At 40.6% G+C, this 26,695-nt stretch overlaps 2 protein-coding genes across 8 annotated transcripts; one reads left to right on the plus strand and one right to left on the minus strand.

Moving 5' to 3' along the window:
• The first annotated feature begins 216 nt into the window (after positions 1 to 216).
• LOC126869299 (myoneurin-like) lies at positions 217 to 3,575 on the plus strand. Its single transcript, XM_050625664.1, has 2 exons — positions 217 to 691; positions 961 to 3,575. Exons 1-2 carry the CDS (start codon positions 392 to 394, stop codon positions 2,785 to 2,787), a joined length of 2,127 nt encoding a protein of 708 aa, XP_050481621.1. The 5' UTR covers positions 217 to 391; the 3' UTR covers positions 2,788 to 3,575.
• Positions 2,788 to 26,648, minus strand: LOC126868930 (triple functional domain protein). 7 transcript variants are annotated; one of them, XM_050624927.1, is made up of 34 exons: positions 26,492 to 26,644; positions 25,555 to 25,845; positions 25,314 to 25,427; positions 24,914 to 25,238; positions 24,117 to 24,775; positions 23,272 to 23,367; positions 22,652 to 22,830; positions 22,366 to 22,513; positions 22,087 to 22,278; positions 21,818 to 22,021; positions 21,388 to 21,672; positions 20,943 to 21,269; positions 20,433 to 20,844; positions 20,089 to 20,327; positions 19,652 to 19,953; positions 19,332 to 19,578; positions 19,065 to 19,256; positions 18,557 to 18,820; positions 18,065 to 18,421; positions 13,888 to 14,404; positions 12,920 to 13,028; positions 12,227 to 12,791; positions 11,669 to 11,752; positions 11,067 to 11,557; positions 10,818 to 10,977; positions 10,509 to 10,736; positions 10,190 to 10,381; positions 9,388 to 9,620; positions 6,944 to 7,307; positions 5,289 to 5,844; positions 4,799 to 5,186; positions 4,325 to 4,666; positions 4,062 to 4,254; positions 2,788 to 3,696 (listed from the first exon to the last, which is right to left on the minus strand). In XM_050624927.1, exons 2-34 carry the CDS (start codon positions 25,813 to 25,815, stop codon positions 3,589 to 3,591), a joined length of 9,333 nt encoding a protein of 3,110 aa, XP_050480884.1. In that variant the 5' UTR covers positions 25,816 to 25,845; positions 26,492 to 26,644; the 3' UTR covers positions 2,788 to 3,588. The 7 variants fall into 7 exon arrangements, 6 of the variants coding, with proteins under 6 accessions (XP_050480884.1, XP_050480932.1, XP_050480905.1 ...); XM_050624975.1 differs by lacking the exons at positions 2,788 to 3,696; positions 4,062 to 4,254; positions 4,799 to 5,186; positions 5,289 to 5,844 and adding an exon at positions 6,765 to 6,835 and having other exon boundaries at positions 4,506 to 4,666; positions 26,492 to 26,646; XM_050624965.1 differs by lacking the exons at positions 2,788 to 3,696; positions 4,062 to 4,254; positions 4,325 to 4,666; positions 4,799 to 5,186 and adding an exon at positions 6,765 to 6,835 and having other exon boundaries at positions 5,816 to 5,844; positions 26,492 to 26,646.
• Positions 26,649 to 26,695: the final 47 nt, after the last annotated feature.

The following is a 26,695-nucleotide window of genomic DNA, read 5'->3' on the forward strand; positions in this document are numbered from 1 at the left end:
CCTTTATTGTATCTTTTTAACATTTCGAAATCATCTTTACCGTTTCTTTTTATTTTGATACTGAAATTTCGTCATCCGATTTAATTTTCTATAAGTTTACGCGCCAACAATTAATGCGTACAAGTATTTTATATATCATCTATAATACAGATCATATATAGATGAAAGATAAACCTGACGTACACCATCTATAATGGTATTAATAGATATCGAGAGATGGCAGGCACGTTCAGTAGCTTTGCTTTTCGCGCCTTAATTATGCCTAACCTGTCTTAAATATATAAAGCTTTTCAACTTTTTTTTGAGCAAAAGGCTACTAATATAAGAGCGAATATAAGAAGTTGTTTGTTCTTTTTCTTATTACTTGACAAGTTGTTTGAGATTACGAGTAATGGAGGAAGTAACCAAATGCAGATACATCGATTGTGTCGACACACGGGAAAAGCAGCAAATACTTCATGAACTTCCCGTTTGTGATACCGGTCTCTGTGTGAGGTGGTTGATCAACAGTGGTCACGTGGACCTAATTGGAAGTGATCTTGATGTTTTACGGTCTATGAGATTTTTTATTTGTAATAATCACTTTACGGAGGATTGCTATCTTAGTAAAGGCACTCTAAAGGAAAATGCAGTCCCTTCTCCGCATTGGAGTACTGTTTCGAGGACATTGAGGAATTCGAAAACACGACGGGTAGGTATTTTCTTCTATTGCAATCTTTAAAGCTCGAGTGTAAGTGTAATATTAATATTATTATTACAAACTACTTCTCCTGAGATTATTGTTATTGTTTCTATTACTATTGTTATTGGTAGCAGATATTAATAATTGTTGGAAAGGAAAATCACAAAGACACAAGTTAGAACGTAAATTAATATTTATAAATTCTATTATGGATAAATGATTCCCCAATTATATATGTCCTATACTCTATTACTCTATAGAGCTCTATGAAATTTCAGAAAATTCAATTAAACAATCAAGAAAGTTCTATGGAGGAAGTAGCAACGGGTCAGCATACAGAGAAAAATGTTTCTTCCGAACTTGAAGTGGATCAGTGGTGTAGAACATGCGCGACTAAGAAACAGAACCTTGTAAGCATGATGACAGGAAAGAGCACAGACATGAGCCTCCTATCGAAATTGAAGCTTTTGATAGAAATCGACGATGAAGATGCTTTACCCACAAAAATGTGCAACGAATGTGTCGACAAGTTGGAACAATCGTTCAAATTTTTTCAACAGATTTACGTAGCAGACAATACATTGCGTCATGTGTTTCCAAATACACGACCAAGTAGTGCACCCAAAAAGCCTTTGTATTCAATCAGTAAACATATGAGAAATGAACAAATGGAAAAGGAAAAAGAGAAAGAGAAAGAGGAGGAACAGCAACAGCAGCAAGATCGTGCTCCAAAAATTACTCGTGGTATCTTTAGACGTGGTCGAGGTAGACCTCGCACTAGGGGCTATGCAGCTAGAGCAAGGGCAAGGCAAAGATCCGGTCATATACCAATCTCAGTTCCAAGTACTACTAATTCTAATCTGGATGATAATAAGATGTACGAGAGCAGAGTGAACGAAACCACCACGTTGAGGAGCGAATCTCAGAGTATGATGCTCGATGAAGAAAGACAAGGTGATACCGTATTTTCTTTGCTCACTGATACATGTCATATGGATGAAGAGTTAGATTGGTTGGATGTGTTAAAAGTAATGAACGATCAAAGATATCAGCAGGTCACTTCTAGACTAGAAACGGAGACAAAGTCGAAGGAAAAAACACAAAAGAAGGAAACAGAGGAACAGGTAATTGAATCGGAAATGACTGAATTACAAGCGGAGGCAACGTCGGAACCGTCGAAAGTGGAAATGAAGACAGAAACTGAAATTGAGATCAAAGAAGAGCTTGGGTTGCAGATAAAAATGGAGGTAGAGGCGGAGACAGAAGCGGAGAAGACGGAGGACAAATCGACAATGGAGGAGGTTCAAGAAATACGTTGTGAATTTTGCGGCGAATCATTTAAACTTAAACTTCAGTTACAAACACATTTATTGACTGATCATTCTCAATTGTCAGAATATATGTGTTTAGATTGCTTAATTTGCTATGAAAATGAATCGTCACTGTTAAAACACCGTAGTTTACATCATGGAGATCAAAGATATCGTTGCGAACATTGCCACCAAGAATTTCTTGAGAAAAGAATACTGAGAGATCATATTAAAAAATGTGAATCGCACGATACAACCAATTACTCGTGCTATTCGTGCGAGTTAATATTTTCTTCGAAACAAGAGCTGATCGATCATGTGAAAACTCATCCGGAAAGTTCGCTCATACCGTTTCACTCGGATCTCGATAATTCGCAGAAAATTGAGAATGAATTGGTACCATCTGTGAAAGCCACAATAAAGCAAGAGCCAGAATCCGAATACTCTTCTTCCGTTATATCTCCGAAAGATACCGCCAATGAAATTTCCATGTCGAATCCGGATGAAAAATATAGCAGTAGCGCGATTATTTCGACCGATACACTTAAGACTGATGCAGTCGAGGAGGAAATGCAACAGCCAACTGATGGCGAAAAATCGGCGATGGTGATTTGTCCCGATTGCAACGAGCAAATGCACGATGCAATGGAACTCAGTGTTCATCGAATGCGTCGTCATTCGATGAATAGGAAGGACGCGACGTGTCTTCTCTGCGACAACAAATCCTTTTCTTCCTTGGACGAATACGAACAACATGTACTAGATCATTGCAAGCGACTAAGAATATCACCATGATAAAGTGAACGTTTTCTTTATTGCAAAGTAACATCTCAACGATAGAGAAGATTCATTATTTCGATCCATTATTATTGGTCGACACAATGTGATTTTCGTGATTATCAAGAAAAATTTAAGAATACCAAATTAATCGCTCTACTAAAATATCTCACATTGTGCACATTCGTGTTACGTCGAATCTTCAACCTAACTCCCTATTAACTAAAGCAAGGAATATGTATATTTTAATTGGATCAATGTAACGTGGCTAAACATTTAAAGTAATTCTATCGTTTCTTTCATTTAACTGTCATATTGAATAAATCACATAAAAAAAAGTACAAAAGTCGGAGGATAGAGAGCAGTAATGTGACTTGATCACACATTCGTGATAACGAACATATGACTGGTATCTATAAAGAAACGTATCGATAGAAGTAAATTATTTCTTGCGCGAGAGGTCACGACGTGCGCTTTACATAACGTAACATATTGTAATATGTTTACATAATGTAATGTAAAAAATACACTTCTTTTATTTTATTCGAAAGGTAAAGAGAGGGAGGGAAATATGTGTGTGTGTGTATGCATACGCGTGTGTGCGCGCGCTTGTATAGATTTAATATACGCGTAAATATATATGTATGTAAATAATACAGAACGTGCATAGCACACAACAGATGAGATTGCCGATAGGCGTGCGAATGCAACAGCGAATCGCAAGTGTTGTTTATTATTTACAATCGGCCAAATTCGGCTGATAGCTTTTAACGTTATTCAGCAATAAATATGTCTTTTGCAAACGATACTGACAAGGAGTCAAGAATAAAAACTGCTATTCCGATCCTGATGAGATTTTGAGCGATGAGCACGGCGCTCGATAAACGCAACCATTCGAGAGGAAGGGATGGTCGCGCCAATCGATATCTGAAACAAAAATCGAGGTGCAATTTAATCTTTTGAAAGAAATTACGAGCAGATATATGATAGAATAGAAAGACGTATTACATAATTAGTTATCGAGCTAACGTTGCTGATAATGGTGTGGTGTAGTGCGATGCGGTGCGGTGCACCATCACTAGTATTAGATCGGATAACATCGCGCAATCTCAAGCTATTTAATTTCTATTTAATTTGATGATTATTGTTATTCGATAATTGAATTTTCGAGATTTGAAAAAACGGTCAGTGATAGACCGTTAGTCTACGTTTACCGTTTCAGCAAAAATAACTTGGCAATACAAGCGAAAAGGTGAGTGGAAGATAATGAATTTGCTATAATCCACGGTTACCTTAAACCAAGGCGATGATAAAATTAATTGAGCGGTTGCTCTGTCTTCTCCATGTAAACGCAGCAATGTTTCAAGAAGGTTTTTCACGTCGGTCGATATCTCGTTGAAATATTCGTCGGGAAAACAAAAATCACACTTAAGTATGTTTGCGGTAGTTTCTTCGATGGAATCGTCCAAGAAAGGTGAAAGCCCGCTGTAAGTATGGAACAGATTTCAGAACAGAACTTTTTAACATTTTAACCGATAAAACATCACGCATTTACCTTAATAATACGTATAGAAAAACGCCGGCAGCCCACATGTCCGTGTAGGATCCCGTTGGTTTACCGAGAACCGATTCCGGAGCTGCAAATTCCAAATCAACGGGAGGAGGGACTACTTGATCCAGTGGTACCGCTCTGATGGCTTCACCGAAATCTATCAATTTTACGATACCAGTTTCGCTATCAACCAAAATATTTTCCGGTTTTAAGTCCAAGTGAGCTTGTTTACGCGAATGTAGCCACTGTAACGCTGACAACAATTGACCGGTGTATTTTGCGACAGTCGATTCCGTGTACTCAACTTGTTCGCCAAGATACGCGAACAATGTCGACCCTCTGACCCTGATAAAGTAAAAGAGAATCACTATGGCAAGTAATTATAATAATCAGATGACGATTCGAATGAGGTAAATGCAGGAAAAGAGAAGAACTAAAAAAGAAAAAAAAAAAGAAACGAAATGGATAAATACTGACAGCTCCAAAACGATAGTATCGATATCCGGTTGAGGTGTATCCTCGAAGAGCGCAAACGCTCGAACAATATTATCGTGACGTATACTTCTGAGAAGATCATATTCGGCGCGCGTTAGCGAGAGCGGCTGCTTCGATCGAGATATTTGTTTTAACGCTACTTCTCGATCGAATCCTTTTTCCCTCGCACAGCACACTCTTGCGAATCTACCGGTTCCTAATTCTTCCAATTCGATATATTTGTTAGTAAACTGTTCAATTTCCATATCGTTGGTCAATTTTTTCTTCGAATTGGGTAACGCAACGATCGACGAAGTTATCTCGTTCATCGTGAATCCGTTGGATCGATTGCACTCGATTGTATCGCACCAAGCGTTGGTCGCATCGATTCCTGAAAAATAAAAAGAAGGTAAAGAAAACGTAAAACGCGATCCACGACATAATAACGATGGGACGAAATAGAGTAGCACGATGTAATAACGATAGAACGTACCTATGATACGAAGGGGAATTTTCGCTGAACAGGAACCCGTTTCATGTTCGACGAGACAGTGGTAAATCCCGGAATCAGAGGGAAGGCAAGGAGCAATTTCGAGACAAAGGGAATCGTTCGTTCGGAAAAGTCGATATCGATCGGTTCCCTCGATGATGTCACATCGTTGCCCCTCCTTTCTCCAACGGACGAGCGCACGTTCCACGCGACGAGCTTCCAGCACGAGCCGAGCCACGCCACCGGCCGTCGCCCTGATCGAACACGGAATAGTCAAGATCGCGGGAGGACCGTTCTCTTCCGCGTGTATATCTTGCGGAAGACGGACGCTCTCTCCCGAACCCTCCGCCGAATCGATTCTTCGCGGACGAAAAGACCATGCGCGGCTGATGGATGAATTCGGAACGAGACTCGCCGGAATCCAGAATTCCTCCTTTTTCATCCCGATTACCGGGGAGACGATCAGCCCTGGACCGTCCACACGGAAGATCTCCAATTCTTCTCCAGCGTGTAATTTCCCCCAATCTGCGGTTAATCTTACTCTGCTTCCTGGAACGATCTACGGAATCTGCGGATTAACTTGCCGAATCTTTTCCCTTGTCCCACTTCCCGATCATGCACCTTTGACCACGCGCCACCCATCTCTCACCGCCCATTTCCACTCCCTTCGAAATCCATCTCCTCATTTTCCTTCTTCCTTAACCACTATCTTCCTTCAACGTTCTTCTGATTTAAACCGAAGCAACCGCTTCATTTACTCTTACTATATTACTCCAGTAATATATAAATATTTCACTCGACGTTACGTACTACAATACATACACCTTCAAGTTAAAGAGCAAGCAATCTGATTGAATACGGCGATACCGAGAGATACCAACCCAATACGTTTAATAAACTCTTGATAGCTACAACATACATAACCAATTAAACAGGTATATCGTGGATAACTTGCAAGAAACTATAGCGTTTAGCGATAGAATACCAACGCACGAAACTATCGTTTAAAATACTATCACTAGATTAGTTGATTATATGATATGTATCTATACGAGCATAGAGCAAGGTGAAGATGGACAACGATGGCGACCTCGGTAACGACTACAACGAATTCATCGATAATCACTGCGCAGATTACAATCGCGGCGGTGGCGACGCTATGGCCACGAGAACGACGACGATAAGAATAATATGTAATATGGAAGGGAAGGCAGTAATGATGCAAGAAGCAACAAACAAACTACAGATTCAAAATGTTTGAGAACGTTTCATTTGGTGTAAAATATGTACAAGATAATACTGGTTTCCCAAATAAGAGTAACAAATTGTTAAAGCCTGTAGAGTATACAGTGAGTGCAGTAATATCGTACGTTGGGAAGACGTACAACTTATCAATGAGAAACGATGTATTTCATTGTTTGCGTTATTCGTTTCACAATCGATGGGAACAGTGGAAAGAAATAAAAGTTATTACCGTACCAACGAAAAATTATACGACAGAGAGCGAATAGCAACAGGCATCAAGAGGAAGAGAAAGAAGAATCCTTTTGCTGCAATTGCAAGAGTTCTAATTACGAATAGAGGCAAATAGAATTGTATATAGTATGTATGTATGTATTTAGTTAATAAGTAGTAGTAATTTCGATATTGTTGCTCACCGGAATAGAATTGTTGCGAACAGGCGATCGAGGTCGAAGGGTGCTTCTAAATCCCTCGAGAAAATTCAATCTGCTTTTGCTAGGGCTTGACTGTGTTTGCGAGGAATCCTGATCCGTAGCTGCGGTACGAGGTCGGTGTAATATCGATGTTGTTGCCGTTGCCGTTCCCGTTCCCGTTCCTGTAGCTGTCGCTGCTACAGCCGCGGCTGTAGCTAATGTTTTCGAAGTAGCAGAGATGGTACTACCAGCAGCGCCGACCAATTCATTTCTCCGTTCCTCGTTTGTTTTAGACATGTTCGGTATTGTTGATGAAATCGTTGAAAGTACACTTCCTCGACACGGAGAATCCGGACTCACGCCACGACTGTACGTCAGCAAATTATAAATAAAATTCAAACACGGTACTGCATCCATCGAAATATCTACGCATTTTTCTTACGTCGAGTTATTATAACTCGAACGAGGAGGTATCATAACTCGAATCAACACTCGGACAGATCGATTGCGCGAGAAACTCGATATCGTAATATTGTTAGAATAATTTGCTATACTTGGCTACCTTGTAGCAGTACGTAGTTTCTTTTCCGTATCTTTTCCTTTCTTTTCAAAGTAAGAAAATCCGTCGTTTAAAATATCGTATTCGTTCAACATCAATTGAAAAGCAATTTGAGATTTTAGTCAGGCGTAAGATATCGATGCTGCAGTACCCTGTGCTCGTGAGAAATGATAAGACAAAACAAGCTGTTAGTCAAACGACGATAGTAAGTAATGTTAAAATAGGCGTGGGAAAAGGATGCATCACAATTAGAATGTTGACCAATGTACAATTTATTCTAAACAAAATGTTTACGTTTCTCAAGTCATTAGTTTTACTTTATGTCGTCCTTCGTGAATGCACATTTATGTACAGCATACTATCCCCCGCGTTCGTTCAATCTTGCACTTATAAACATTATTAAAATTATTATACACTTGCAGAGTTACGTTGTTAATAATATATAGCTTTTGGTGGGGGTGAGTCAGCATGTTGTACATGCTCGCTGTCATGTGTTTTTGTTTATTGCGTTTGATCTTTATCGTTATTATTTTACATACGCGAGATTATTCGCGTACAGTTACATACAGATACGCGCATGTAACTATCTTCTTTCTGTATGTGGAAACCAATGAAACCCACCAAACGTGCTCCCATAAACGACAAAACGAGGAAATACGAAAGACCAAAAAGACATTGTACATAGCTGTGTTTGTTCGTTGTTTCATCAATTTTGCCTTTTATTCGACAATTTTTCGTATTTATCCAACTCTTGTAATTGAATCTGTCTCGCCCCCACCCCTCCTCTTTCTTATTTCCCTTTCAACGCGCATTCTTCATCTTCCTCTCTTTCTCTCTTTCTCTCTTGCACGTAACACGCACGCATACACACACCCACAGAGACGCGTGCGCCTTCGCGTTTACGCAAAATACATACATGCAGTTACGCGGCAGTACGTAACTCACATAAACAGAAGCATGCAACAAACACGCCTTTCCACTTTACTGTTATTCTTCTTCAAACAGCAGGACACCAAGGAGTAGTGACGAGGATGTAACCGATGTGAGTGAATACATTTTGTTATACCTACCCTCACCTGCACAGATGTGCAAACATAGCCGAGAAATAAGAGAAGATTTAGTAGATCGTATCGTATCGTACCGTATCTTATCATATCGTATCGTATCGTATCGTATCGTATCGTATCGTATCGTATCGTACCGTATCATATCGTATCGTATCGTATCGTATCGTACCGTATCGTACCGTATCGTATCGTATCGTATCGTATCGTATCGTATCGTATCGTATCGTATCGTATCGTATCGTATCGTATCGTACCGTATTGTATTGTATTGTATTGTATTGTATTGTATTGTATCATATCGTATCGTACCGTACTGTACCGGATAATATCGTATCATGTACTAACGTACTGTATCATATTATATTGCATTGTATAGCGTTATGTTCCAGTGAACCATGGCAAACGCAGTTCTAGGAACGTTAAAAACTACTCCAAAGGAGGTAGGTAATTATTATAGAATATAGTAGGAGACGCTCTCGCGATAAAGCTACTCAGCAGCAATAGCGAGGTAGATTCCTGGACTGCAATGTTAAGGCAAACAAGAGGAAGCACGTCGCAATATGGTGAAAAAGTAGTGTATACATAAATTGTGTGTGCTTAAAGAACATATTGTGAAGTAAATTAGGGGCAGAACGAAAGGAAAACAGAGATTCAAACGAATTTCGGTTTAGGAGACGACTACGGTTCTCTAGCATATACAGCGCTTCTGTATCTCTTTTTATATAAAATATACAAAAATATTTCGGAACGAATCTTCACGGGTCGAGCGTTGAAAGAGTGTCAATGTAAAGAGACATTGTGTTAGATAAAGAGACGCTTACAATGGATCTTTGGTAAGTTCCTTTTGGTAGGCAATCGGCGACTGTATCGCCTTAAGAAAGTCACGTTGGGTCTGCAGGATGGCAGTGATCGTATCTACCCACTCCTGCTTCCGCGGCCCATTTTCTTCCGCTGCGCTACAAGAAAATGCAAGGCCAGGTTTTCGAGGATCCGTCGAGCGAATTATGAACTTTTCCGGGTCGTCGTAAGGATTTTGTAAGCACAGTTTATTCACCTGTGTGAAAAAACAAAATATTTATCTTTGCAGTTTAAGCCTATTCCACGTACGAGAAATCCTGCTATCTTTTCTTTTTTTTTTCTTTCTTCTCTTAACCACGTTAACTGTTAAACATCGACTGTCAAGTGTTCTAAGAGATTCCGATAATATACTAGTCGTTCTAGTTTCTTCTCTTTTCGCGAGACGAGAAGATAGCCGAGAAGGTGAAAATACAAGAAATTACTATTTCTATCCGTCTTTGTTAGATAAGTATCTTCGATAAGTATTTGATGAGTATCGCGTCTATATAGAAAAATTACAAACATCGTACGGGATGTACACGCATGTGTAAATCTTGTTTCAATCCTATCTTTTCTTCGTTTAATTTAATCAATCGTCGGTATTTGTATTTCCTTGAAATTTACCGATTTCACGATCTAACAATTTAACTGAAGTGAACTATAACTCGTTTATCTGAAAATATTTGTAAGAAAGTAGTTTACTGTCTGGTGTATCGTGTATGTTGGCAAGAGAAGAAGAACTTGTGGAGAAAATGTTAAATAAGTTTCACGATATCGTTGCTTTACCTGGATATGAGCTTTGTAAATGTAGACGGGATTCGTGAACTGTGTCTTTTTGCCGACAGCCTCGCTAAAAATAATATTTTGCTCGAAGAGGAAGACTTGCCATTCTTTTTCCTTACTCGGTAAATTCGAGGAAAATTCCGATACTAAAAGCGGTCCGTGCAACAGTAACTTTCCTTGCGCTGTAATCTTGCCCTGTGACAGTTGGATAAAATAAATAAGCAGTTGAAAAGATACGAGAAATTGTACGATGAAAGGGGAAAATATAAATATATGGATACGGTTCGAGCTACATTTTGCAGCGGGATGAAATTTAACTTACGTCAAAACCTTGAAGTCTCGCAACATCCATCATGTCATTGGCCGCTTTTGGAATAATGCGCATTACATGAACCGCAGCTGTAAGCCCCTCGATCTCTGACATTCTCTGAGTTCGTTCGGTAAGTCTTAGTGCTTCTCGAAGAAGAAGTTGATACTTTGTGATCCTTTGAACCGGCTTGATTAAAAGATCGCACAATTGTAACCGATGTCCGAGCTTTTGTCTCAAGTCCTAGACGCGATAATACTCGGCAATAATAAAGAATTGAAAGTGCATGAAAATTAGAGACGTCTTTATAGTACGACAACTTACCTCGAAATAGGTATCTATATATTCGGAAACGATATATTCGGAGACTGGTTTGTTTTGACAATAAACAACGTACATATGTAATTTTCTTTCGTATCGCTTAAACAGCGGTCCGAGCTCTTCCGGACGTTCCAAACAACGTTCCAACGCCTTCAGGAAGAAACTGTATAAACGAACAAATGAATCCAATCTCATTTGCATACCGCCGTACTGAATACGATAAAAAGAGAAGAAAGTAGAAACGAGGCTTACTCTCTATGCCACTCGTAGATTGCTTCTATATTGCCGAAAACCATTTTATCTTTTCCACCACGCAAATCGTCCGGCAATGGAACTTCGGACTCTGGATCTCGCATCAACGACATGTACCCTTCGACTATTTGTTTTAGATCATTTACATAATCTTTTTCCGTTTCCACCAATTCTCGAATAACGAATTGTCGTTTCGCTAACACTGCACTTTCCACATCGCACTCTTCCGGAGTCCCGTGAACAGGGCTACTCGTTGTGGTCGTTGTGGTGGTGGTTGTCGTCGCCATCGTCGTTACCATCGTCGCCGCTGTTGTCATTGTTGTTGTTGACGTTGCTGTTGTTGGTGCCGCAATCGTAGTAGCAGCGATAGTTATCGCAGTTGACAGGGTACCTTCGTCATAATCTTCGTCCCCACCGATACCAACGTTCGAACTTTTACCACTGGGTGTCCGCATCAGGCTTTGTCTTTCTTGATTTTCCGTATGTTGTTCCTATTTTCACGTTCGATGTAGTATGAAAAAGACGAAGGAACCGTCAGCAACAAGAGGCGTGGTAAATCACAAAAAACAATGACCCATAATTTTTTAATCTAACGAACTTACCATTCTTTCTTTCACGATCTGTTCGATCTCAGCTAAATCGGCTGTCGTAGCACCGTCAAGAATTTTTGCCGACCGCTCAGACGTCTACGTACAATTAAAAGCAATTCTATTTAAAGTCGTTGCCTACAAATAGTATATTTAATTTATATTCGCATCCATTATATCACGGAAACTTAACATTTTGAGATTCAAGTTAAACTTTATCGTGCTTACTTATTCGTATATCGTTCTTTAATCGTAAGAAAAACGTACGGAACGGAAGGTTCAGCCGCATAGAGGCACACTAGGTATATTAAAACGGTTTCATTGATGCAAAGAATGGAACGTTAAAATTTCCTCACGTACGATTCATTTGTATTCATCGCATTCGCGGTCAAACGTTGGGACCAGGTAAAATAAATCGAGTTACAATGGGCGGAAGAAGGTTCTAGATTAAAAACTAAGAGGAAACCGAAGGGAAGAGAATAAGAACGAGCGAGATCGAAAGCCAGGGAGAAAGAAGAGAAATGAAATGAGCGGAAAAATATTAGAAGCGGCAAGAAGGAAGATGAAACTTGCTAGAGATTTTCCACAGCTTTCCGTTGCAATTGCAGATTCCGATGATCCGTTAGCTGTTGCCACGAGTATCGGTTCAGTGATTGGTTTCATCGGCGGTGGAAGTTCCAATTCATCCTCGGCATCGTCCGCCCCATTTTGCTCGGAATACGTTAAAGCCTCGGTGTCGTCGGGTTCCGGCATCGTATCCTCTTCCAACTCAGGTTCCGATTGCTCGGTTTCTCCTTCCTCCTCTTCCGCTCCTTCTAGTCCTGGCTCGAGTTCCGTGTCAAGATCCGCCTCCGACACGGAGGTAGACACGCGCATAGACGCGGTCGCGGTTGTTAACGCAGAAATGGAAACAGAAGCGCTTCTCAAAGGTCGAGACTGTTCGGCACCACTCGGCAATCTAAATCGTTTCTCCGAGACGTTCTTTTTCAAAGAGGATCGTTCGCAAGACGTCTGCACGATCGAGATCGCGGTCGACGTCGTCGCTGTTGTTGCTGTCGCTGTCGGTGTCGTAGTCGCTGGGGATTTCTCCACTTTACCTTGGCTAAGTTTACGCAACGGTGGAGGTAGCCACTTTCTCCTATGGAATAAGAAGAAGGAAAAAGGAGAAAAACAATCGAGCTTCTTGTTTATCGTTCGCGAGACAACGTTATCGTCGTCGTCATCGATTCAACATTCGATCGTTATTACATCTGGTTGTCCGCTTACCCGCTAAAGCCACGTCTTTTATTGCCTGGAGAATTTGTGTTCGCAGCACCACTTCCATCGTTTGCCGCAGCAGCCGCAGCGGCAGCAGCAGCGCCGGCGATAATATTTTCTGTAAAAGGAAACACGAACAAAAATAAAATAAATCGCCAATGCAAGTACTATCAGTCGACGACGATATGTACCACGAAAAGAAGATTTTCAATGCGATTTAATAGAAATTTTTTAATAAAAGGAACGCCAAGTAGAGGAATCGCCGCCTACAAAACTGTTGACGATCAAACGTATCGTATTTTAAACGTTCGGAAAGATCGGCCAACTCGATCCGAACGGTAAATTTGTTTCAAATAAAAATCTTCCATTTGTAACAACATATTCGACGATAATCGTTTAGCAATCGAATCGACCAACTCTTCGGGTTAAAAAGGTTAGCGACCATCGATTTACAGTGCGTTCAATATGCTCGACGCATCGACTTTGTTCCATCGGCATGTCAGTTGAAGATTCAACCGGTCAAGGACACAGTTATCCCCCGTACATCGTATTGATCCGACACGACCGACTCGGAGTACGCGTACAATAGACCGTTTTGATCGTAAGCTACCAATGTCCTCGCAAACTTTCAACTCGTTCGTTTATCATCCGAACTTGCACGTAAATTCATCCTCGCGCCGCCCACCGTACCATCCTATTATCATGTTATCGACCACTGAAAACATACATTTCGTTTTACTCCTATTTCGTTCTACTTTAGCCTCGCTTCTATTTTACAATTTCTTATCGCATTCTACATTACCCTGCATATTTGATACTCGAACCTATCTTACTTGACGATCTTTATCTATCTCTACGATCGATCTATTCGCCGTATCTAATCTAATCTTTCCTTAATCTAGAGTCAACGGTAGAATCTAATCTTTTGGTTTGCATACATTTTTTTCTGCAATTGTCAAGTAAAATATTCCTCTCACCTGTTTCGTCTGGTAATATAGAACTCGGTGGCACATTTTGAGCGGATAACCCACCACTCGCTACTATGCCCGTTCCCACAACCGATGATGAAGATCCCGGTATTCCTGTAGTGCCAGACGATACTGTTGTGATGCCTCCGCTAGACGCGGCAGTTTGAATTTGACTGGTCGATTGCTGTTGATGATAATGAGATTGCTGCTGTTGTTGCTGTTGCTGCTGCTGTTGTTGTTGTTGTTGCTGCTGCTGTCCTGGAACTTTTCTAGACGGTGAAGTTTTACTGGAAACCGGTGGAGGTTGTTTGAGCGCGCTAGTAGGAACCAGGCCCTCTGGCGGCGGATCGACTTGTCCCGGGGCAACCAGTAAACGTACGTGGGTCCATTCGGACGTATTCACACCGCTAATATTGCTCCCGTTTTCCAACACCTCGACTTGTTGACCCTTCGTTACCGTCAATTCCTTGGATCCAGGCGCGGCGGAATGATCGGCGATAACCCAGGTCACTTCGGCTACGCCAGTCTAAAGATTCAACAGTAATAATAATCGATAATAAGAGATTCTACGTGAATGTACGTGGATCGATCGGTAATACGTTATTATATAAACTGTGCGAATTAACGTAGAGATGGCGTTTTTAAAACGGGACGATCATTTTTAACCCGCAGGCCTCATCCGAACGACTCGTGATAAAACGAAAAGGCGTGTAGATGAAAACACGCAAGGGCGTAAGGAAAAAAGAGACGGAAGGCGAGAGGAGGAGGAGGAGGAGAAAGAGTAGACAGAGAAGAACGAAGAGGAGAAGCGGGTAGGAGTAGAGTATACATAGATGGACACAGGACAGGACAGCGTGCACCGATCGTCTTTGACTTTGCGGTCCAATGGACCGTTTAATGGATTATTCTAGCTTCGGTGATTTCGATTTGATCGAAATAGCCTGACTTTGATAAAGACACATACCAGCAGCCGTTTCTTTCGAAAATACAGCGACCGATAGACGCATCGAAATACGCCAGTCTAGACCGTCTTCTCCTCTTTACGTCAGTTATTAAGACTGCATATTTTCTTTTATCTCTTGCGTCACCCTGCACACCGTGCAATTCATTTTACAAACTTCCTCTCGTCCGATTGATTTCTCTCGATAAAGTTTACTTGAAAACTTATCGTATATTTACAGTACAAATACGCGTGATATATGTACGTCACTGCACGGTAAGCATTTCAATTTGGAAGGAACGAAAGGGAAAAAGAGGGAAAATATCGATACAAGTAGATTTTAAGATCGATCGTTTAAATTCTAACGCGAAACGTAACTATTCAATCGATTCGATTTAATCGATTAAATTCGAGACGATGAACGCGGTCGGGATTCTCTCATTCCTCGATGCTGCAAGTTATGGACGCATTACTATGAACCGTGATGATGGTTCTATAATAGTTATAAGGCCGAGAGTCAAAACAGTCAGAGAGGTCGGTCGTCCGCTTTCGCGTCGCATTCCACCGACGAAAATAGACTTTTTCCACGTGCCAAATTTTGCCGATTCTCTTTCAATCCTCTCGATGCTCTCAACGTGCCGAGGGCCTACCTAATTACGAACGTTGATCGATCGTTCTTACTACCATCGAATTATATCGATTTCCTTAACAGATTTGTCAATGTTCACGCGATTATCGATTCGTTTATTTTTCGATATGATTATGCCGAGTATTGCTGTGCTGTTGTTATATTACGTAATACCTTCATTCGCGCTTTCCAGACGAAAAACGGTTTACCAGTATACGTTTACATTTACACCCCGAACCATTCGGAATCGAACCATTTGAACGTAGCGAGTAACCTCGGCAACAATCAAATTTCAACTTGACATCGAACAGTGTGCAATTCGCGTCCCGATTCGATTCCCATCCGTAATGATTTCGGGACGGATAGACAGAAGAGAGGAACATTTGCAGCGGACGTCTTTTCACATAAGAAAATCCCAAAGAATGAGTATAGATTGTACACGGATTCAAATTAAACACGCGAATAACTGAAAGATTAAGCAGAGTAAGTGAATAAATTTCTCTATATTTCAGGATAAGGGGAGGGAGAGGGGAAAGAGAGAGGGAGGGGGAGGGAGGCGTAGGAGAAAATGTGTCAACAAAAGAGGCAGGCGCAAATATGGAAAAACGTTTCATACGAGGATACGAGGTTTAATTAACGAATTGTATTTATCGACGAGTTCGATTCTCGATACGTGACAAATGGAAATGAAACAATGACAATGCAACAACTTGAACGACAAATTCTTCGATTCGCGGATATAGGAACGACTGCGGATGTGGCTACGGATACGATTGCGGACGTGGATGCGGATACGAGCTGCGACCGCGTTTCCTTATATATCGTCTACTTGCAAATGTAAACCGTGGATAAATTTAAACGAACGCTTCGACCATGTAAACGTTTGTTAACGACGGATTATGAAAATTAATCAACGTTCTCAGCCATCAATTTTTAATCGGCATTTTCAATTCGAACTTCAATCTTTTTCATCCACGAACGCGAAATGATACATATCGGCAAATCAAGGATATTTTTTCAATATACCGAATACGATTTTCGTTTCTGTCGATCGTTAACCGTTCTACGAGAGAAACCATTCTCCATGACGTTGCTCTATCGAAGAGAGCACGTTGTTCTTTCCTACATCGCGGTATGTTATTATTTCAGTGCGTAATTATTATTTCCTCGTATTATTAATCTAATCATTTTCAGGTGAATTTGCAGTTTCTACGAACGGAAACATCAAACATCCTGATCGTTCTACGTACAATCTAAAGGGGAAATCGTAGTACGCGAGCGCGCGTTTATGTGGGTGAACGAGTACTCGAGTACCTGGGAGAGGGAGGGTTGTCGGTGCAAAAGTCGAGCCTGGAACGAGCTCGGGGTGTCGATGGTATGCTGCCTAGAGAGGGCTGCATGTGGTGGAGTTACAGAACTCTGACGAAACCAAGGTAACGAGATCTTCCTGCGGGCTTTTTTCACGATTGTTGCAGGTTTTCCTGCCGGTGACGTCATGACAGTTCGTTTGCCTCGTGTTCAATTCACGTGCACGAACGCGATAATCGTGTTTAGCGCAACAAACGGGAATAAACGTGTTATCGAACGTACGAGCGACATGTTGCTCTCTTTAATGATTTTTCCCGATTCTCAAAACGGGTCGGAATAAATTTTCTCCGACGACTCGTCGCCACGATCACCGTCCAACGGATCCATTCGACCCAAGTGTCGCGCCCGTACTGATCCCGTTACCTATCGTTCCTCGCATCCTCATCCTCCTCTTTACCCTCGCCACCCTTTACCTTACCACCTATTTCTCACCCCTCACTCCCTCCCCGCCTTCCCCTCTCTCCCTCACTTTTCTTCCATCGTACCCTCTCGTGCACGCGCTGCAACGCGCTTGCTCGCTTTTCGATTATTCTCGAACCCCACCCAACCATCTTCTCTCGCTCTGCTCGCTGCTATCGCTACCCCACTACCGAACACCAACGACGAATCCACAGCTATCGCTTCTATCTACCCCGCTTACGTTTCTCGCTTTTATCGCTCTCATCTATCCTCGCGCTCCTTTCCACTCATGATCACTTATATCTAAACTCTATCTCAACAAACACGTCTAGATATCACGAACATTATGCCTTCCGTCTTTATTCCGTCTTTCATCTTCCGCCTTCAGAGATCGCAACCAAATCGATCCTGGTTCTCCTTCTTTTTTATTCGTTTCAAACTGCAATTAAATACTTTCCGCGTCTTGCAAAGCTCTTTTTTTTATATATTATCTCCTCTTAATCGAATCGAATGAAAAATGTTTATCCTACCTTTATCCTTTTAACAGTCAATTGTCCACAAGTACAAATATGGATCCAACCATCTTTTCAACCTTATACGTTAAAAATCGAAACGTTTCACAAATACGATCAGAGGCAATCGGCCGCGACTAACCACTGGCAAACCCAACGACTAACGTATAGTATTTGCTTGCTCTTGACGAACGATACCGATTATCGTGCAAGCCAAACCCGGATTGATTCCAAAGCAATCGCTACATAGCTCAAATTCTCGTAAGACAGTGAAAAAAGGAAACGGAACATCGAAAAAGCGAGATCCAAATGAAAAGAAGGAAGAAAGATTCTACCTACCTTATCGGAATCTGTGGTGTTGGTGGAACCAAAAGATGCCAGGGAATTTCTATCTAAATTCTCAACGCTATCGTCCAGAGAAGCACATTCTTCGAGATCCCTGCTAGAACGTTGACTCGAACTCTTTTTCGCAGGACTCTTCGGCATGCTTAAACTGAAATATGTTTCCTGAATAACCTCGCGTAGTCTTTTCACCCACAGTTGCTTAGCATCCATCGAATTAGCTCGAAGAACGACACGTGTATCGCTGGTTGGTGCCCGACCTGTCCAAACCGCGAATTTGCATTCGTCACCCTCGATATGTTCGGTCACACCCAGCTCGGAGGTCATCAAACGGCTTTTGTAAATATACTTCACCTATATCGTGCCGGACAAAAGAAAACGTTTACGTTTACTCTGGATGGATACAGCTTGAGTTGTTTTATCACGCTCGATCAACGCGGCATATATGTATTCCAAATTGTTTTCCATATCGATTTTGCTTTTACCTACCTTTCCAGCCGAATCTTTCACCTCTTTGCTAAACAATAGGTACAATTCAAATAGAAATATGTGCCGATCCCTGCCTTTTCTAATCAGTTGTTTAGGGTCCCACACTGTAAAAGAGTCCTGCAGCACCACATCGCCTAGTGTGTCTATTCTTACATCGCAACCTTCCAGCATGCTCAAATGTAAGGCATCGTTCGCTTTCTTAGGCACATTTAACATTACTTCTAACCCATCTTTTATCTCACCCTGTCCTTCTTGGCAACAAGCCTACATAATTTGAAAAATTGAACCGTGAAGAAACAGTAAGCGCAAAGATACAATGTAAGAAAAGATTAACAGACAGAAGAAAAAATAAAAGATATGAAAAAGAGGAAAAAAGAACTTGTTTCGATCATGCAGAGTATACGCAATATGAATTTTTATATCTAGAAAACTATACACCTATTACTATTGATATAGCGAGACTATAAAGGGAAAAGAGCAAACATTTTCCTTTCCCCGATCATCCTACCTGAAGATCTTTGAGCAACAACTGATACTTTGTTATTCTTTGTACCGGTTTAATTAGGTACGCAGCGATCGGATGTTCAACTCGCTGTTTCCTTTGTAATTCTTCAAACCATGTCCCACCATGAGTAACTAACAATTGATTACTTTCCGGTTTATTCTTACAGTATGTCACGTACATATCAAATTTAGGTGCCTAATCGATAAAAAAAGAAGCAAATTAATCGTCTAACACATCCAAGTTACGATACAAGACATAGGTATAGCTTACCCATGTCACGAAACAATGCCCAACGTCTTCTGGCATAGTTTCGTACTTTTCTAGCTCACGAAGAAATATGTTACTATGAAATTGATGAATTTCTTCCATATTGCTGAAAATTATTGATTCTCGTCCTTGTAATCCAGATGGAACGTTTCCTTTTCCGCATCGCGTTTCTTCCAAAAAACATCGAATACAAGTTTCCAAATCCTTCACGTAGGTCCTTTCTGTTTGCAGCAATTCAGCCATTATAAATCTGTGAACACGTTGCGGGTGATGAAAACAAAGACGCATGATAATTGTCATCGTTCGATTAAAGAGGAGCATACTCTTTTCTTCGTGCAGATCTTCTTTTCTCCTCGTTTAATTCTTTCAGATCTTTCCCCTTGATCTTCTCTTCGAGTAGAGGATCGGAATTGCGATCGATGGAAAGATCTTTTTGGCCATCGTCAGATTGAATTCCAAGATCTTCTTCGATTTGACTTTTATAGCAGTCCATACGTGTACTAAAGTCCTTGTATCTTTGATCCACTTCAGCAACAGATTGTTTGATTGCTGCTGCATGAGCGTGTCCTTTTTCCACTAAATTATCAGCTAGCTGGATCAACAGTTTCACCCTTTCTCTTGTTTCCTGTCACATCACGCAGCAAACGAACGAACAAAATAAATCAGAAGGAAGAAAAAGGATAAAGAACAAACTCTTGTTCCTTCAAGCGCTTTCGTTTGTCGATCTGAGAAGAGAATGCAAGAAACGAACAAAACCTACCTTCGCAGCTCCCTTAAATTCGTTGTGCTCCCGCAACAATTGTTCATTTTCGATACGATTTTTACCAACGTTAGTATGGGTGGCTAAATACAATTCACCCGTTTCTCTTATCCATTCTAAAGCCTGTTTAGCACTGCGCTCGAATAAGACATATTGATGACACTGATCCAATCGTTTCTTACGCTGCGTCCAATATTCCAGCACACGATTTTCTTTACTAAGCAACTCTTCCAAAATACCTGTAACGTCGTAAATTCTAGATTAAAAGGTGCAAATGACAAAGATTATTTAGATGTAAAACCTTATTAGAGGCAACATGTCATACACGTTAACATGAAACTAACTTTTAACTTTATTCTCTGAGCCAGCGCTGTTCGCTTGATAACTATAAAACTGAAGACTGCGATTTGTATATTTGAGAAATGTTTCCGCGGTCCGCCGTACCAACGTGCATGCTTTTAAGAATGCTTCCTTCTGTTCTTGATGTTTTCCAACAAGCGTTGGCACTTGTGTCGCCTTTTCACCAGAAGCGCACCAATCTTCGTCTCGTTTGTATTCGCGTTCGAGGCTATCTAATACAGAGCGAACTTGTTCCGCCGTCTTGTAAAAATTAATGCTAGCAGTTACTAGCTTGTGTCTCTCTTCTGCACATGTCACTAGCTGTTGCCATCTCTTAGTTACATCCTCTGCCACTTCTCTTATACTCTTCGGATCGTAGTGATTCGCACTTACTAACGCATCTGCTCTGTGTTTGACCTGTAATGATCGATACACACATTTCTCTTTGTTACGCTATCATTTGATCATTTTTATATTACAATGCTGCTACGTATAAAGAGGATACAACTACATACCTGAACAGCTGAAGTATGCGTTTTTTCTATAGCAACTTGGAACTGTTCGTGTTCTAAACGAAGCTGCTCAGCATCCTGCAGATTTTCTGGAACTCTCAATGAAGCTAACAACATAGCTTCTCCATTGCGAATCCAATTGGCTACATGTGTAGCATCAGTTTGTAGTTGCACCAATTGAGAAGCTTGTTCTAAACGAACTCTTCTCATCTCCGCCAAATCTTCCGCGTCCATTTCTCTTTCGTTTAAAAATTCGAGAAGTACTTGAACTCTAGATGCAGCACTGTGTTGACCGTCTGCCATTATGCAAACTCCTGCTTGTTCTAATACCTAAGTGTCAAGGTAACGGAAGCGGCTCGTAACACAATTTAATATAACGCATTTTTAAGATCTCTGTTATCATAATTCAGTATCGGAAATACATCTGTATATCTTAACTCTTTCTTACCTGAGCGAGTTCTTGACCTTGTTGCAAAACCTGAAATGCGGTATTCTGCATATGAGCAACACCATCGTTGTGCACACGCAACAATTGTTCAGGGGAACCCTCCCGAGGTGGACCTTGTAGCTCCTGCGCCCACATCTCTAACTGACCACTCGCTTCTAAAGCATCTCTTTCGAACACGCGCAATCGTAGGCATAGCTCTAATCTCAATTTTCTTGTAGCCCACAAATCTTCTAATTCCTGCCTTAAACCCGCTAACCTGTCTAAGGCAGCTTCTACTGCAGATATCTGAAAACAGTTACATCCAGAGTGTTTTCTTCCCCCTTTTTAACCAATCTCACTCACATTTATATCATTTCATATTCATTCGTAAATGGTAAGAATAAATGGAGAAAGAAGAAAGGTAAAAACCTAGAGCACAGGTAAAACTCACAGAGCCCGTAGTATCAGGAGCATCGGTAGATTCTCGAAGTTCTCGAAGCAATGCTTCACCCTGAACGATAGTCGATGCACAAGCTTCCATACAGGAGGCTCGGTGTTGAGCACATTGTTCCAACAGTCTTTCCGCAGTTTCCAGATTCTCTGCTACTTCGTCTTGTTGTAATTCTTGTCGCAATTCGTCAACCCAACCAGTTAACTATTGAAAATACATGGCCGTTTTTATATTTTCGGCGCTAATAACACGTATTATGTATACTTTACCTCTTTTTCATGCGTATAAAACACAACCGCCAAATCTAATCTTCGACGACGCTGTTCAACTCTTGCCGCGAAGCTACTAACGTGAGCTTCTAATTCTTGCGCCACGGCATATATTTCATCAGCAGCACACTCGCCAGTGTGTGCCAATTCTTGAGCAGCAGTAAGTAGTTTAGTAGCATTTGTATAAGTATTCTGAGCAAATGAAAATATCGTTTATTTAATACTTAATACTTGTATCGATACATCCACTCGTGAACAATATTATCATCAAGTTAATACCTGAGCTACATTTTCGAAATGTTCGTGACTTTTCTGGTACACTCTCGCTTTTTGAAGATTCCGACCAACACCTGTATTCTTTCTAATAAAAACTTCGCCATGATTAGTTAACCAATCCAGAACTTGCTTTACATCTTCTTGAAATAATCTGCGAACGATCAATCACTAATCAAACTACTAGAAAACATGAAGTACAACAATTGATAACGCGGAATTAATAAATAACATATAGTGACCCGAAAAAGACGAACGAGAAAGAGAAGTGATGCATGAGAAATGCGAGTACCTTAACGCAAGTCGTTGATGCAGTTTGACTTTCCGAGCATGCCAACGAGCCTCCAACGCTCTGTGATGACCCAAGATTTGATGGATTACCGCCAATACATGCGATGCACCCTCGCTATAATCCGCTGCTGGATTTCCGCTCATACCGGAATGTCCATCGATACCGTGTCCATCTTGACTCTAAGCAAAGTAATCATTTTATCCATTCGATCATTGAAATTTTTCATGTCAAAGCAGTCTAAACATTACTTGCCATGCACTATGATAGCGATTACATTAGTCAATGCGTACTCGTCGCTTAAACATGATTTATGGAAACATTTCACATCGGTTAGTACGACAATGATTACATGTAACTTTCCTTTTCTTAATGAAAGAAAGAGGAGAAGGAGGGGAGAAATACCCACAGATTAAATGAGTACGCACTCACACATGGCTATAGCGTAGCGTTATCGATAAAGACATGACCCATGCATGTACCATACATTTTCTCAATCAAAATGATCTATAAATAATTGATACGATTTACCGAGAAGTGAACTAGAATAATACATAAAGCAAAATAAATAAGATTAGTTTGCAGGCATGTACGCATACATTCGTGCACACCAATAAACGTACATGTTTTCTGGCCGTATGGTCTATCCCTTGCGGCTGATTACAGACTTGCACGAGATGATCCAGTTGATAAAGAAGCTTCTTACTGGTACTATGCACCTAAACAACAGTAGGATTACCCAAAACCATAATTTAAGTTCCGTAACTGAATTCCGTTAAATATTGAAACCATATTTTAGTTGGACAATTCATGAAAAAAAAAGTTTACGAATACACGCAACGAGAAAGGACAAGTTTTATTTGTGTTCGGAATTATCGCATGATGCAACCGTTCCCTTTATTCGCAGGGTTAACTCTCTCTCTCTCTCTCTTACCATCTAATCCCTTATTTCTTTGAATATTTATTTTATCTTTCTTTTCTGTAAGACCCGCATACCAAGCAAACGACCACCGGTTAGAAGCTATTAAAAAAAAAATGTCTAATCGTTTCATACATAATCGATGCAAAAACTCGTATCCGAGCTCGAACCGTGCGTCGAACTGAAGCCGTGACAAACTTGCAGCATCGAGCCTAGTCCACTCAAAAGTGCCTGATACGCGTCATATACCTGCCAAACATGATCGCCTTTTACTAAACATCACGTTATAGACAAAGTCACGAGTTGCGAGGCCAAACTACGATTAATTAAATGAAAAAAATCCATGTTTGTTGTTTGTTTCTTCGAGATTGAATTCCTTTATCGCGAACCGACGAGAATCAATATTATGTACACGTTTGTGTCTCACGATATAGAAATGTGAAGTGAACATTGCAGATTTACATGAAACGACGACGGCGACGACGACGACGACGACGACGACAACGACGACAACGATGTCGTATCATATAGCGTACGAAGAAAGATTACCTCTGTGTAAGCTTGACACATCGCTTCGTAAAGAGTTTGGTGTTGCCGTATATGAGATTCCAAGATTGGTATTTCATTAGGTAAGTTTCCAGCATCGCAAGCTTGACTCCATCCTGCAACGCTATCGACGTATTGCTCTGCCTTATGATGAAATACGACGCTCAAACTGAGGACCGCGGTACGTTCATCAAGTCCTGCTGCGAATTCTTTCCAAGCTCGATCTAGTCGACCGGCTACTGCCCTAACGTGTCCGGCAGCATAATGTTGAGTTTCGAGCAAACGGCTGGCCATGGTTAAAATCTTATTTATGTTCACGTAGACATTCATGGAACTCATAGTGAAATGTTTATGCTCCTCCTGCAAATTTTTAGCCAGTTGATAAGAACGTCCAATTTCGACATAATTCGCCAAAAATCCTTCTCTGTTGTGACAAATCCAATCAAACATTTTTGCACAATCCTGTTCAAAAAGCCTTAGTTGAAAGCACTGATCCAATTTCATCTTTTTAATGTGCCACAACTGTAAAAGATGCTGTTGCGCGGCGTGCACAGATTCTAAGTGTTGAATCACTAATGCTGCTAGAGCTCGTCCATCGGGGTCGGTGCCACCAGTTGCCCCGCTTTCTATACTACCACCTTCACCACTACTCGCTGCTATACCTATCACAAAAATGTACCAGTAAATGTTTGTTTCATGCTTAACGATTAATTTGAATTACCCGTTATTATGCATAGATGAGAAAAGATCAGGATTAAAATTAAAAGAAATGGTGATGAACAATACAAATTGTTTCTTACTATTATCAAAACGTTGTAGTAATCGCTGACCGACAACTTCAATTTCTTCCACTGGAACTTTCATAATCTTTTTCTTCATTTCATTGTGCAGATCAATCCCGTGTTTCGCTCCAGCCACATCGTCCGCAAAATCATTTCGACTCAGATCTTCCTGTAAGTCGTCCAATCTATCAAGAAGATCAGCCGCCTGCCACGTAAAATCTTCTACGGCTAGTCTCGTGTCAATCCATTGTGCATGATCATACTGTAGCGATCCATCTAAATCCGCGGTCAATTGCGATGGATCGATCACCTTTGTCAAAGCTTCTAAACTTATTGTATTTATCTAAAACAGGGAAAGCGTTTTCAACCATTTTGCTGTTCAAACACATATTTCTTTTATAGTTTTATCTTTGCTTACTTCGAAATTATATTTCTTTTGTTTAGCCAATGACGTTCTTTGCTTTTGCCAGAAATTTTCAGGTTTGATGATGAAAGCAACATGAATTGATCGATGAAAGTGTTCATGTAACACCTAAAATTTGAAAATGTCAGTATTTTATAATCACAAATCTATTCAAGCTTTTCATCAAAGTAGTTATTATTGAATGTAAGAAAAAATATAGTGGAGCAAGGAGTTGAGATAATGATTAGAATGTGACCTTTAGGATGGGTTTGACAGAATCCCAAGTAGCACCACGCATATCCACAATGACAGTGAAGCGTAAACCTCTGGCTTCGTCGTTGGGTATGGTCAATAAGTATTGCAAAAGACGTCGGTAATCTTCAGGTTTGGCTCTTTCGCGTCTTGCTGTAGTAGGAAACACAAGTACTGGTCCACCCCTGCGATCCCGACCACCTGGCAGAATAGCCAGACGTTCTTGGAGCAAAGGTAAAACCTCCGTAGCTCTTGTTCCATCCATTTCAACCACTTTTATTTGGTCAAGTCGTACCTACCAAAACAATTTTTATATAAATATTTCTTTTCCCTCAATAAAAAAGAAAAGGAAATTAATTGCACAATTATATCATCAAATATTCTTGTCAAGATGTATCCACAATATTGGATTCCACTATATCGTGATGTCATACCAAAAAGAAATAGGAAGATCAGATATATACATATTAACGAAACCAGCTTTATTACATTACATCCGAATTGTAAGAAATATTTAGGAGATGTGTATATGATGCACGATAAATTTTCGAAATAATACGCACATAAAATCAACATCGCGTCATCGTCATCTTCGTCTATTTATATTCGGAGAAAGATGACAAAAATGCATTCGGTTTCGATAATCCCATTGTTAAGAACTGTTAGAACCGTCATTACGACCTGAGCCGTTGCTACCATCACTGTCACGTCATTGACGTAAAAAATTATGTTCAACCGTCACTACATTCATCTAATAATGTACTCATAGGAAGAAAAGTGCATTCAGTAAATATTTCCGTACTTTCGTGCTTGGTTCGAATGTATTTGTGTTCGGATCGAAATGTCTCTTTTGGTTTGATCCGTTTCCGTAAGTTCATACCTTCAGGCGGATCACGAATCAGAAACCACGGCCGAATCAGAATGAACATTGTTTCGCTTACCCGTGTGAAAGATCAATTCGATGAAATTTCGCTCGTTTCGACTTTCTTATTTCTTCCATGCATATATACGTTGAATAAAAGGCGTTGCGATTCATATTGTTCGTTCGCCAGCATTAAAATTTGTACATTCACGATAAATCCTAAGCTCCGAAACCGCTACCTGCCAATGCCAGTCTGCCATATTCGAACTGGTACGAACGAGAA

The sequence above is a fragment of the Bombus huntii genome, chromosome 1 (assembly GCF_024542735.1).
Source record: "Bombus huntii isolate Logan2020A chromosome 1, iyBomHunt1.1, whole genome shotgun sequence".
Taxonomy (NCBI): Eukaryota; Metazoa; Arthropoda; class Insecta; order Hymenoptera; family Apidae; genus Bombus; species Bombus huntii.